The following is a 15045-nucleotide window of genomic DNA, read 5'->3' as shown; positions in this document are numbered from 1 at the left end:
AAAATGGCTACTACTACAGAACACAGAGGAAGGACGGACGGGTTGGAAGTCGAAAAGGAGCGGGTTCGTTGTCACCGGCCCGCTGACAGCCTTTTAAAGTTGAAGCCTCCCTCTGGCCACCAATCAGGAACGGATGCGTCTGCTGCTGGCACGCCCTTCTCCTACAATCATCCAATCACACCCGACACTCTCCCCACACACACACACACACGCACACACACACACACACACACACACCGACACAGGAGAGAAACCTAACCTACACTCAGCCTCTTAATACCCTTCATAATCATAACAGACATGCATTAGGGCTACAGACCCCCATTTAATTGCATTTCTATCACTTGGACCGCAATTTATATTGTAAAATCGATTGTAAAATTTATAGATTGCTGCTGTAGCAGCAATCTATCAAGATCTCCTCGTCTAGGGCATTTAACATGTTCAATACCATGATATCTGAGAGTTATCACATTGTGCTTAGCGGACATGAAGTGCATTGCAACTGGGCTCTTTGGATCTTGGTTGCGAATGCTGCTTCTGTGTTCGGAAATGCATTTTTGGTTGTGCATGATATAGTGCCCTTGATATAAAAACGTTTCCCCGTTAGAGGGTGCGTAAAAGTGTAGCTCTTTTCGGTGAAATTACATTGTGCGCAACGGGCACATCTGTAATTGCCTTCGGGTATTTGAGTCAAAAAAATATGATTCTGGCATTTTAGGGATGAGATCTGATTTGAAAACTGTTTGTCTTATATTAGGAGGATGTTTGTAGGCAACTCTGGGCATGTCCTTGAAAGTAGTGGCCAATTTTGGGTCGCTATATGAGGATATACCAATGTTATTTTATTGTGCGTTCAAACTCCTTACCAAATACCAAGGGCTGAATATTGTACAATGCATAGGGGAGAGTTACTTGGGGAGGCGTCCCGTTTGGACTGTAGGGTCATATCATACAGGAAAATAGTTCACAGAATAAATACAAATTTGAATTAGAGCAGGGGTCTTCAACGTTTTCAGGCCAAGGACCCCCTAGCTGAGAGAGAGATGAAGTAGGGACCCCCTAACATATATTGTATGAAATTGCGTTTCAGATTAAAGTTTTTTTTCACTGTAAGACACAAATGGCAGCAGATCTACAAACTCCAGAGCTTGTAGATCTGCTATTTTCGGCTAATGTTCCCCCTCAGAAAAGGAATTCTAGGGTTCATGTAAGAAAACAAAATCATATCACACAAAGATTTGGCGGACCCCCTATAGTAGCTCTGAGGACCCCTAGGGGTCCCGGACCCCCCTGTTGAAGACCCCTGAATTAGAGCAATCGCTTGAGAAATGACATGGGGTCGGGGAACTGAGGCAAGAGGAGGCATCATAACATACACCGGACCCAACGTTGGTATCATAGGCCTACTGTAGGCATATAGCTTTGTATTGCCTTGAAATAAAAGATTATTTGACAGACATGGCTACAGCCTACATGTTACTGATTATTTGGAATGTTATATTATTGCAACCGCTGCAATATTGATTGTAATGGATTCATAAAACTCAATGGAGAGAAAGGGCGCGCACAGTGCACCATGCGTAATGGAGCGAGGGAGGGAGTGTTATGGGCCGTTTTCTAACAATTTATAATACATCTGGCAGCATTTCATTCATAGTCTAATGTTAAAGTCTGTTGTTACTCACGCCATAACCCTCTCAGGAGCATTGCAGGTAAAATCCAACACATATACAGTCAATATAGTCTAATAGGCTGCTTTTAAATCTACAACAAAATGACAACGGATTGTCCCCTCTCCTGCTTGTCGTTCCGTGATGATTTTTTATCTTTCTATACTCAATGACAGCTGATGGAGGAGACTCAGGAGTACACCTCAAAACAATAAAATAACCAAATAAATACATATCCTAGGCTAAACTTCCTATACCGGGCAATTATATCAATGAGAGAGCGAGAACGAGAGAGAGAGAGAAACGGAGCGAACAGAACCATTCAGCAACATACAGGTTCGGTTTAGCTCAGACAATTCATATTTTTTTCCTGCCCTTTCATAGGCTATACATGAGAGAACATTAAGGGTGTGTTCGGAAATTGCGCACCGGAGCGCACTCGCCTATTAGTTTGTATTGGCCAGTGCGCTCAGTGCTGTATTTCCGAACGCACCCTAAATGACAACTAGATAGATACAGTGAGTGTGTCCAGTCCTACTACAACAGCACTACAAGGGACACTCCAATATAAACTAAAGTTGCAGTGGGGATATATCATTAGGCTACATTAGAGGCAGCTGTGCATCATTGTTCAAATAAGCAACACCTTTAACATAAGCCTAGATGATTCCAGCCAGGAGGAAAGAACGGGAGAGCAGGAGATAGGAGAGTGAGATAACAATGGGAGAGAGAGAAGGTATCAAATGCTTTTTCTTTTCTTTATTTTTTTGCGTGTTTGCGCAGCCCGCACCATCCCGCCCCATCCCGCCCCACGATAATTTCCTCTGATCTCTTGACTCTCCCGCTCGCCCCGCGTTCCAAACCGTGGGCTACGGGTCAGCCCGCGCATCACTCGTGCCGAGGAACACCTCGGTATATGGCGCAGAGTGGATGGAGGTCCCAACTTCGCTGCTAACGGCCCCAACGGCGGTCTCACCCTTGGCCAAAGTCAAGTCGGAATGGTGGGTCGTTTGAAAACTATGGAAAGTACCTCCACTCCGACAGTTAGAATATGTCGAAATGGCGACATGTCTAAATGGCGACATGTCGAATTGCCGACATGTCGGAAAGGCGCCATGTCGGAAAGCCGACATGTAACCGACTAATAGATAGAAACATGTGTAATTATTTGGGTGAACTATGCCTTTAAGCCCTGATGCATACATACTCCACCAGAACATCAGACATCAGTTTGGTTCTGCTGGGCTCCTCCAACCGTACAAATACATGCCATAAATAAAACACTTTCCAGACCGAATGTCATTTCATACTGCTGTGTTCTGGAAGCCATGCTCTGTCTGAAGCACTGACACAACCAGGGGTCCCTGGGGGGGTTCCAGGGGGTCCCCAGATACATGATGGATAGTTAGGAACCAAATGGACCCTTACGGGTCTGTAACTCTGAGAGTGTACACATGGAACCAAATGGACCCTTACAGGTCTGTAACTCTGAGAGTGTACACATGGAACCAAATGGACCCTTACGGGTCCATTTGGTTCCATGTGTACACTCTCCGTATATCCATGTGTACACACATGTGTACACACTCCGTATATTGAAACATCATTATTTTTTAAATGTTAGAATAAATATCTGAAGTGTTTCAGAAAACCTAGGTCAGAATTTAGAAGGCGTTTTTAGAATATCCAGGTATTAAATGAATACCTGGATATAGTTATGTCGGAGGTATTGAGGTTGTGTTTATGAATGGTCACTAGACAGAGATTTCAGACTCCCGCGTCTCTTCCAGACTACCGTTGTTTTCACAGGCTTCATGCTGACAAAGAATGAACTTGAAGCTGGTGTAACGCCCGGGAATCGAACCCCCGGGGTCTCCCGTGTGGAAAGCCAACATCTTATGCACTAGCTTAACCCATTAAGACCTGGAACGCATCTGTGTCACTTTTTCATTTGAGCTAAAAATCGTGAAAATGTGTGAAAATCTTTGAATATATATATATATCTTTTAAAGCAAACATTATCTCAAATCTTTGCTTCTGGGGGGTCCCTGGAACAAAATATTTTGAAATGGGGGTCCACGGCCAAATTCATATCATTTTGGGGGTCCTTGACATGAAAAAGTCTGAGCACCACTGATATAGAAACATAGGTTTTTTTTGTGTTATGATTTAGAAGACATTTTGCAGAATCGGAAACTCAGGCCTCAATGGGTTAAAGGAGTAGTTCACCACAAAAAAATGACTTATTTTCTATCAATTACACGCCCCATGATGCCGTGAATTCATGGAGATGTCTTTAGTTTTTGTCACATCACTGAGCCAATCATTTGATGACCGGGTCATCGGTCAATAGGAGACTCAGTATGGTCATCAAATGATTGGCTTAAACTCCATTAATTATATGTGTTTCAATAATTGATTGAAAATAAGTCATTTTTGGGGTGAACTTTCCCTTTTAAAGGGAGATATTAGGCTTTTGGTCATCAGGCAGAGGCTCTGAGCCACTAGCCTGGCATTGTCCAGACTGATGACGTGGATTCACTCTCACGTTCCTCTCCGGTATCAGGCTGGACTTTGGCCCATTTGGTAAAAAAAAAAATGTTCCCACACTCTCAGAGTTACAACCACACAAGGGTCCATTTGGTTCCTAACTATCCATCATGTATCTGGGGACCCCCTGGGACCCCCCCCCCCAGGGACCCCTGGGTTGTGTCAGTGCTTCAGGCAGAGCATGGATTCCAGAACACAGCAGTATGAAATGACAAAGCCTCCGAAGTTCAGCCGGGTTCCCCGAGCACAGGATCCCTCCACTGGCCTCCAAACCTGCCACAGACTGTTGAGCAGAGCTCTGGCCGTTATTTAGGCTCCTTACCCCACCTCCACCAGTCAGTGGAGTGCACAGACATTTTGAGGGGCAGGTGCTCAAGTAAATTATACTTTTTTTTTTGTTGACTTGGTCTGCTCTTTTTTTCCCCTCTACACCTATACCTCTTTGCCAAAAAGCGGTTATGTTTCCCCTAGCCAGAAGCTGAAGGTGTGGGGGGGAGGATTCGCGCACGGCGAAAATCTGTGGCGTTTTGCGCACACGCCGAAAATTTTTGACTTCTCAAAATGCATATTTGTGCTCAAACACGAAGACTTAGAGTACATGTGCACAGTAATGAGCATGAACAATAGTATAGTTGACATATGAATAGTCTCCAGAGTTAGGAAAATATACTTTTATTAGACCAAAGTATAGACAAACTCTGTCGTACATAAAAGACAGTGGTGGAAGAAGTACTCACACTTCTTACAAAGCAAAAGTATCAATACCACAATGAAGAAATACTCGGTTATAAAAAATATATTCAGAGCAGAAAACAATCACTTGCCTGTCGAGAAACTCCCATTCGGAGTTGATTGGCATCAACGCAAACGACAGTAGTCACAATGTGGATGTAACTGGAACACACACAGGCACTTCATGGTAGTGTTTAAGAGCCAATTAACCATTTTCACCCTGCTTGGCATCCCTACTTTAGTCAACTCTTCCCCAACTTCTTTGAAAATTGCAAATCGAACATCAACATCTAGTGATGGCACAGGTGGCATTCTGCCTGAGAGCATTTGATCTTTCGTTCTTTTACAAAAAATAGCTCTAATGCTTTCTGAAAGTCAAACTTTCTTGTTGGAGGTCCATTGATGCTCAAGCGCAGACAGGTGGCAAGGTGTTCCCCTTGTAGCCGGTTTCTGAGGTCAGTCTTTACCTGTGAATACAAATAATCAATCAAGATGAGTGGATGTGGGTTTCATGGGGGTGAGAGTTAAATAGTCAAATAATTACTTTACTTGCTCAAATATATCCTACCCTGTTCAATGTTGAGAAATCTCTTTCACAGTTGACACTGGAAACTGGGATGGTAAGACCGATGGCAGCCAGTTTGCTGAGTGATGGGTAGAGCTGCCCCCATTCACCCACCGCAGATGCCATGGCCTGCATCAGCTGCTGCTGATCCATGTCCTGAAAAACATATTCAACACATTAATCTAGGCTAGAGAACTTCTAGAAAGGAATAGTACTCACAGAAATGTAATGATTACCTTGAATGCCCCAACAGTGATCTGCTGCTTAAAAGCATACCAGTCCTGCAGCACCACATCACTGTCAGTCTGTGGGAAGAATTTTCCAGAAAGGAGCTGTACATTTTTCACAACTTCATCTGCAGCTGATGCAGTCACAGACTGAGGTCTGAATATATGGAAGGCCCCTAATAGGTCCAGGTTCTCGAACCTCCTCGCCAAGGTCTCCAGCAGGCCATCTATATAGGGATCCATCACCTAACAACAGATAGCAACAACAGATTAATGAGCTGAAACTTTGTCCATATTATACAAACTTAATAAGCACCAAAAACAAACATACCTGGCTTCTGAACCGTGCCCAGAGCTCATCCCTTGTCAGTCCCTGGCCCCGACTTCCTCTCTTGTTCCTCTCCTCCTCATGGACAATGTTGTACGCCCCAAGTCCTTCAGGGTTGTCCAGGTCTCTGTGAAACCTCGATAAGAAAGACCCAGGTGGCTGACGGTCTCCAGCATCCTTAATAGCTCTGAGGCAAGCCATCGTCACAGGAACCTAATAACAAAAAGAAAGAGATAGGGGAAAACAAACTAAAAGCATCGGATCAGTATGAGCATTGAATGGTCACTGGTGTCTCAAAATATAATATATTGGAAGTTACCTGAACTTTCACAGCTAGGAAGTTCACATTCTCTTTCTGGAACACCTTTGACAACCTGCTGAGATGTGGCAGCACATCTGCTTGCAGATAAACTGACGCCACAAAGCGGTAGGTGGCCAGAAAGCCGTACAGCCCCTTGGCTGTAGCACATTTTTTTAGCTCAGTCTCCTCAGCCAAGGCCGCCAGGACAGCACTCAGGTTCCGCTGCAGGTTGGAAATTGCCATGGCTTGTGACAGCCAGCGTGTGTCCTTCACTTCCTTGAAATATTTAGAACATAAGAACTTAGTTAAACTGCATCAAAACTAACATTCTGATATCAAAGCACATTTAGTCAATCATATCAGTTTGGTGCCTCAAATATACCATGGAATATAATAAATATTTTCCCCTTTATACAATTACCTTCACTTTCAGGTTATCCAGGCCCAAGCACTCTGCTGCAGCCTGGAGTACAGCTGTGCGGTTAGCACTGTTCCTGAAATACAGGTGTAGCTGCTGTAGGAGGTCCCTGAAGGAGTTCATATAAGCCACTCCTGAGGATGCATCTTTGCAGCACAGGGCGAGGCGGTGTGCAGAACAGGCAACTGGCACTAACCATGGGAAGGTGTCCTGTAGCTGCTTAGCTACCCCATTCAATCTCCCTGTTCAACAACAAAAACAGATGTTTTATATTAATGATTTTGTTTTTAAGCAGTAAAAAGGGGGGGGGGGGTAGTTCATACCAGTCATGACTGCTGCTCCATCTGTCCCCAGGCCGTAGATCTTATGGGTGGGAATATTCTTTTTGGTCAGGACCTCTCTTATGGCGTGGACAATGGTGTCAGCTCTGCCGTCACTGACTGACACCAGGTCCAAAAACTGGCTGTAAAGCATCCCCTCCTTATCCATGTATCTGACGAACAGAGAGAATATATTAAACACAAGATCATGTATTCAAAATCATTTTAATTATATTAGATAATTGTTGCCAGTCTCTGAATACAGTGATGTTGCTAGGTTTTCAATGTAATGGGTCCTGGGATGCAAGGGTGGTCTTTTAGATGGGTCCCAGGGACATTTTATGGGTCCCCAATTACACGTCCCCCCCCCTATCGTTTTCTTTGATCTCCAATCTCCATATCTTCTATGCGTGTGTGACTGTGTACATTATATCCTGATGCAGTGGATCTCAACCTTTTCAGGCAGCGACCCCCCAAAAGAATCATATTTTAACTGGGGACCCCCCACCCTGAGGAATTAGGAGTTGAGGCACTTAATTTAGTTTGATTCAGTTCCACAGATACATATTGTGAAAATAGCAGATCTAGATCAGTGCGACCCGTTCCTGCTTTTCAAGACCGATACCGATATATATACATATATTAAAAAATCATAAATATATTTTTTCAAATGTATATGATTCTGTAGTATTAGCACACCTTATGGTAAGAAATACTAGTAGTGGGCAACAGGTGGATTTAACATACCTTTGACCAATAGAATACATTTAATCATAGAACCTTTTAATCATTATTATTATTTTATTTTGTATTATTTATGAATGTAGAATTTATTTTTACTATTTATTGTGTAGACTGAAAACACTGGCTTACAGTGGAAGTATTGGCAAATAAAGAAATAGGAATTCAAGAAATAATGAAGACAAATACTGACAATGCCTATGAACATTGGCTTGCAGTTATTGCACATAGTCAACATGCAATAATACTATTAGGCTTGTCATTGAGAAAGGAAAATAAAGTTGTCTTTTTGAGGAGAAGTGGAACCTTATAAGTCACTTTAAGTTTAGCATGAGGGAGAGGGTCTACCCTCTTCAGGGAATTAATTGTTATGATATCTCTAAGCTACAGAAAACATCCAGTTGCCTATTAAACATACACAAGACACAGACGATAGACAACCGGTTACTTACAGCTGCCATTAATTAGTGCTTTTGTTTGCCTTTGTGGTCAAATCAGGGTCAAATGCATAGGATCAACGAGCCATCGTTAACCTGCTAATGTTACACAGCTGATTGGCAACATGCGTTAATCCACCACTCACTCTGATCTCCAAGCAAGTGGGAGAACACTCTAAAATCGGGGATTTTACTTTGGCTGGTCAATTTAAGATGACAACAGCAACAAAGATTAGTAGTAGACCTGTATGTATGATGATCAGTTATTATTCCAGACAGTGGTCTATCCAAGACGTTTTAACACGTTTAAGAGCAGGTCCTCATGCCGTCTCTCTCTCTCTCTCTGTGTGTGTAGCGTAGACTAACAGCGAGGGGCTGTGCTGCTGCTTCTGCCACACAACGCCGTGTTATACTTCTCCAGTACAACGGTGTCTAACCGGAGAGTTATACTTCTCCACCAACGGTGCCTAACCGAGAGAGTCCATGTAGATCACAGCTGACAAATATTATATATTATCGGAGCTAATCGGAGCTGCGTCCCATGGACGCACTAGAGTTGTCATGAATGCGTCCTTTCGCAATATGGTGCGTCAGCGACGCAGGACGCAGGCCTACGAGCATCTCTGGAATAACATTTTACCTGATGTGTATATCAAGCTGTTTCTTAACAGACACATCAGTGGTCTCATCCACTTCCAGACCAATTGCCACAGAGCTACAGATGTCTTTGAGGATTGGCTCCTCAACAACAGTGCCCAGGATCTCCAGCATCTCATCCACAATTCGGTGTGATGTATAATTGGTTCTCTTCCCAATCTTAAAGAGACCAAATGAGCTTAGATTAAATATTACAAACTTGGTCATGATGTTGATTAAAGGAAGGCAATCATCAACTTTTACCTTTAACTTTTCAAAATACTGGCAGCCAAGAAGTTCAGCAAGCTCCAGGAGGTCAGCATAATTAGTGTGATGAGCCTGTTCTTTTTGTGTGAGGTGGTAGAGGCATTTGAAGCCACCAATCACAGCCTCATGTTCCAGGATGATAACTGGATCAAATGCAACAAGCACTGAGGATCCTGTTCAGAGGTTAAAAGGGGTGAATTCAATTTAAAAAAAAATGAATGTGGGATGATTTTTTTTCCTTCAAAATAAGCGTAGTGACTTTTACCTTGAATCAGTGAGGCGTGTGCCTTCACACTGTCCTTGTGGTGTTGAGTAGTAGCATGCCTTTCTAAATAGTCCCTTCTGAATATCTGGCACCCACTCTCAATGAATGGCCGTGTGGACAGCCCTTGTTTAGGTGCTCGTTTGTGTTGACGGCACAAGCGGCAGTACATTCCTATGGGGACAAGATTATTTTTGTGTTATTCACAAAAAACAAAAACTTTGTTTTGACCAAGCAATATCACTAATCCTCAGTGATGAACATGATTGTTAAAACATCTGAGAGATTAACAATAAACTGGAGTGTTATGAGGTACTCACCATGGTCTGGAGCATGGGTTCCCAAACTGTTCAGCCCGCGACCCCAAAATAAGGCGGAAATTGACTCGCGACCCCACCTAAACCTGGAGGTCATTTATGCACATAAACTTGCACGTTCGGTGTGCATTTGTAATGTGTTAAAATGGTAAAATGTACCATTTGTGATCATTTTAGATGGTATTTCATCCATTCTGTTGAATTTAAAGTAAAAAAAAAAAAAACTTTTTTTTTTTTTTTTTTTTTTTAATGACCCAAAATAATTTCGCGACCCCACGTCAGTCTCCCGCGACCCCAAGTGGGGTCGCGACCCCTACTTTGGGAACCCCTGGTCTGGAGTATAGTAAAGCCAAGGCTTGAATCTTGGCTCCTCAATCCACCCCGGGTCAAAACCAGACAGCCTGTGTTTTGTTCCTCCAGCTATAGCTGGTGTACCTGCTATAGCAGCAATAACACTTTGCTCCTCTTCTCCTCCTCCCTGCTCCTGTCCTGCATCTCCTTCACTTCCTCTGCTCTGGCCTCCACTCACTCCTGGGCTTCCCTGGTCCACCACCTGTCTTGTCTAGAAGGAGATGGAGTCAAATTTAGCAACCTGTAAAACAGCTCTTCAACAGGGGTCCAAAATTGTTGCTTTATTGATTAGACAATAAAAAAAAAAAAAGAAATGACACACACACACACACACACACACACACACACACACACACACATTATATATTTTTCATTTTTACTTAAAGTATTTGTCTTTCAATATTTTTAAAACATTTTCCACATTTAAGATAAATCATGATTCGGTATATTTTGAATAGTTTGGGGGTCCCTGGCCTGAAAACGTTGAAGGCCCCTGCTGTAAAACCTACTACAAAAAGGTTAAAATCAACTTTCAAAACCCCAACTTACCTCCTCCTCATCATGCTTTCTTTTTTTGATCACCCAGTCTTTTAAACTTTTCATCTGAAAATGAAAACATAATTTGACAAACAAGCTATTAGTTTGTGTGAGCCTCACCATTTACATCCAAATGCTGTAAGCTAGCAGCTAGCTAATGCTCATTAATTAGTCCTTAATTAAATGTAATTAAATTGCATTAGGCTACCACATTGTTGTATTATCAGTGTTAATTTGCATAGATGTAATGACATTTCAATGACAAAATAACTTACATTTACGCTTTGTTGTCGTCGTTGTCTCTTCTGACGGACGGTCTTTTGCCTTCTTGGTCCAAATTAGTGCAATTTGTCTCAGCTGTGTGGATTTAGTGATTGACAGGTGAAGGAGCACGGTGTGCGCACCGCCTCCAGTCAAATCAACGTAACGTCACCCGATTCTCTCTGGTGTTTCGCCCAGGTGGGCGTGGTAAGCATAGGTTTGTGTGAGCGAAACCTGGACGAAACACCAAAGAAGGAGGGAGGTAGTCCCTCCCTTTGATTTATACTTCATCGTACACCAGTGTTGCTAAACAAATCTACAAGGTATCCACACATTGAACTGCGACGCGATGATAGCTTGTAGATCAGTTTATTTTTGGGACGCGATCGATGAAGCAGTCTATTGAGTGAAATCACAGCCACAGGACACTTTTCCCCTCGTTGGCAAATGGAATTCCTAATCCTGATCAGCGTTGGTTTGCTTCATTAACTTGACATTTACACGGTGCTTGTTTTAATACTGAGATGCAAAGTTAATTGACCTGAATATTATGATGGCGAGTCAGGCGAGATGACGTGCAATCTGTATCATAAATACACAACTCCCAGTTCCATTGAACCTAGTCCTAGACCACTCATATTTTATTTGGTTTTATTTATTACCAAAAAACGATTTACAGTTGATTTGGAATCTAAGAAAAAAGTATAGTAAGAAAAATAATGCTCAAAGCAGCCGCGTTCTCGGCTTGCAGGGAGATCAGTGTCAGAGGAGCCGCCCCGCCCCCTTCCCTCTCCCTCTCCCTTGTGTTAAGATATGGAGCGTCCATAGCGTAATGCGTAAATTGCTGTTTTAGTTTATGAAGACATGATATGATGGTCGGAGCCATTTTCCATCAGTAACTAAAGGCAGAAAAAGTATTTTTATTTTTTATTTTTTTACAGAAAAAATCATACATGGCGGTCGGATTTAAGGCGCGGCGGCCCGCCACTGCTTAATGCATATAGGGGAAACACTGGTAAAAAGAAAAATCATATCACATAAAGATTTGGCGGACCCCCTGTAGTAACTCTGAGGACCCCCTAGGGGTCCCGGACTCCCTATCGAAGACCCCTGCTGTAAACTGAAAAAAAAAAAGGGCACTTCTGGTCAAGAGGGCAAAGGGCAGGTGCTCTAGCGCCACCTAGAGTCTATCTGTGCACGTCCCTGCCCATCAGTGATCACTCAGACTCTCGGCTTCATTAATTCTCTGACTCTTAAACCTCTAGTCCATGAGCTTTGTATGTCTGCTGTTTTTGAATCGGCAAAAGAAATCTTAAAATGACACACCGTTTTTTTTTTTTTTAGGATCTGTCCAACACCAAGCCCGGCACGTCCTCCGCCCCGTTCACCATCAACGCCCACCAGAGTGAGATCGCCTGCGTGGCCCTGAACCAGCCCGGCAGCGTAGCGGCCTCGGCCTCCCGCAAGGGAACCCTCATCCGCCTGTTTGATACCACCACCCGAGACAAGCTGGTGGAGCTGCGGAGAGGAACCGACCCAGCTACCCTCTACTGGTACATATATCTATGAATGACCCAGCTACCCTCTACTGGTACATATACCTATTACCTATGAATGACCCAGCTACCCTCTACTGGTACATATACCTATTACCTATGAATGACCCAGCTACCCTCTACTGGTACATATATCTATGAATGACCCAGCTACCCTCTACTGGTACATATACCTATTACCTATGAATGACCCAGCTACCCTCTACTGGTACATATACCTATTACCTATGAATGACCCAGCTACCCTCTACTGGTACATATATCTATGAATGACCCAGCTACCCTCTACTGGTACATATACCTATTACCTATGAATGACCCAGCTACCCTCTACTGGTACATATATCTATGAATGACCCAGCTACCCTGTACTGGTACATATACCTATGAATGACCCAGCTACCCTCTACTGGTACATATATCTATGAATGACCCAGCTACCCTCTACTGGTACATATACCTATGAATGACCCAGCTACCCTCTACTGGTACATATATCTATGAATGACCCAGCTACCCTGTACTGGTCCGTGGTGGAAGAAGTACTCACATTGTACTTTAAGTATAAAAGTAGAAGAAGTACTCACATTGTACTTTAAGTATAAAAGTAGAAGAAGTACTCACATTGTACTTTAAGTATAAAAGTAGAAGAAGTACTCACATTGTACTTTAAGTATAAAAGTAGAAGAAGTACTCACATTGTACTTTAAGTATAAAAGTAGAAGAAGTACTCACATTGTACTTTAAGTATAAAAGTAGAAGTACCGTAATTTTCGGACTATAAGGCGCACCTGAATATAAGCCGCAGCACAGCTAAATTGAATGATTTGTACATACAGTATATAAGCCGCACTGGACTAAAAGCCACAGGTGTTTTAATGTTTAATTACCATATGTAAGTGTTCGTGCACAGAGGGGATTGTCAGGAAAGAGATGGCTGTTTGGGGAAGCTCCCATGTATTAACATTTCAACAAACAAGTAGAGATGCCGCGATCCCATTAACAACAGCTAAAAAATGGAGATCGAATCATGATCGCAGCGAAAATGCCGCTCAAACGCTCCGATCAAAGCACTCCATTCCAGTACTCCACTCCAGCAGTTCTACCCAGCACGCTGTGAAACTTTGCTGACTATGATTCTGGAGAGGTTATGTTCTCTGTTTGAGTAATATCACTTGATCAATCCTTTTTTAACATTTAGTTTTAACACATCGGGTGCCAGCATTTTTCCATAACAACTTACCGTGGGTGCCAGCATTCTCCCCATTGACTGCGCTTTGCTGTTTAACGTTTCCGCGTGCGTTACAAGCAAATACACGCAAAAAAAAGCATCGATTCATGTTCTGCCATATCCAGATCCAGACTTCATTCAAATTCTCCGTCACCGTCATCCACACAAGTGTGTTTATAAACACCTTGTGACTGTTAAGTTACATCACCAGCCGATCAAACAATACCGTTTGAAACGCAAATGATTTTGGCTGAATTAACAACACTGGCTTTTGCGACGCGAGCGGCGAGCCTCTCTCTCACACACAGTGGTGTAAATGAATGCCCTTCTAATCTTCATTATCCTACTGTTGAACATCTGGAGATGTATTAGAACGTAATTTATGTTGAACAGCTCACTTTAGGATATAGGCTTTAAATTATGTTATCACTTGATTTGCCTAAAGAAAGAATATGATATTGACTGGTTGAAATGACTGCTGAGGTGCACTCGAAGGCTTGCAGCAGGCAGAGGCCTCCATTTCCTTTATGTGGATTTCCTGTATGTGAGCTGCACTCGCGGCGTACGTGACATACAGCCTGCATCTATGGCTGATCAGTGGGGTCAACGAGTACCCAAGATCTGATAGTTTTAACCAAATGTTACATGCACACATGCAAGTGTGAATCATTTGATTTTCTGATTAATGATTTAATTTAATCATATATAATTGCTGATAATATGCAGTATAATTGCATTTACTGAATTATGCTCAGGTATAAGAAACATTTCGGAGGACATTTAACCCCTCAGTATGCCCATATATGGCAATGCTGATAATGTCGTGCAAGGTGCAAAGTAAGCATTTTTTGTGTGTGTGGGTAGCTGTTGGACAAGTCACACATACACCCACATGCAGACACACTGACTTCTAAGAATCACCTATAGCGTCTGACTTCTAAGAATAAGGCATGCACGCCTATGTGCACGCAAATACACGCACACTGACTTTCTTAACTTTCGAAAAGTCACCCACGTGCACACTTACGTGCACTCACATACACACACTGATGTCTAGAGAACTTCCTTTAGACCGTACTATCGTATAAAGGGGCGCTCACGAGAGCATCAAGCGGGTTTTTTAGAGAGGCTGGGGAGACAGAGGCTGAGGGAGACTTGGGAGGTTTTGGACGGCTGTTGGGGGCCCTTTGGGCCCCTTGGGCTCTTAGGTTTTTGGGGCTTCTTCTCTTGCACCTTGCTCAGATGTTAAGCAGTCTTGGCTCCACATGGAGGAAGGTAACAAATTACTTAAATTAAGAAGGTAAAATATTAGTTAAACAATTAATTAAATTAAAA

General features: G+C 42.9%; 1 protein-coding gene across 1 annotated transcript in view; it reads left to right on the top strand.

Annotated features, from left to right (window-relative positions):
- The window catches only part of wdr45 (WD repeat domain 45), a 71039-nt gene that overhangs the window by 41846 nt on the left and 14148 nt on the right, over nt 1–15045 (top strand). The window contains exon 8 of the mRNA XM_084046121.1: nt 12268–12476. Within this exon, the coding sequence (XP_083902247.1) occupies nt 12268–12476 (209 nt within the window). The remainder of the gene's footprint in view (nt 1–12267; nt 12477–15045) is intronic.

This window comes from Gymnoscopelus microlampas (genome assembly GCF_963454915.1).
Source record: "Gymnoscopelus microlampas genome assembly, chromosome: 21".
NCBI classification, from domain to species: Eukaryota; Metazoa; Chordata; class Actinopteri; order Myctophiformes; family Myctophidae; genus Gymnoscopelus; species Gymnoscopelus microlampas.
The sequence above is the reverse complement of the archived record's forward strand: the minus strand, read 5'-3'. Positions and strand labels throughout refer to the sequence as shown.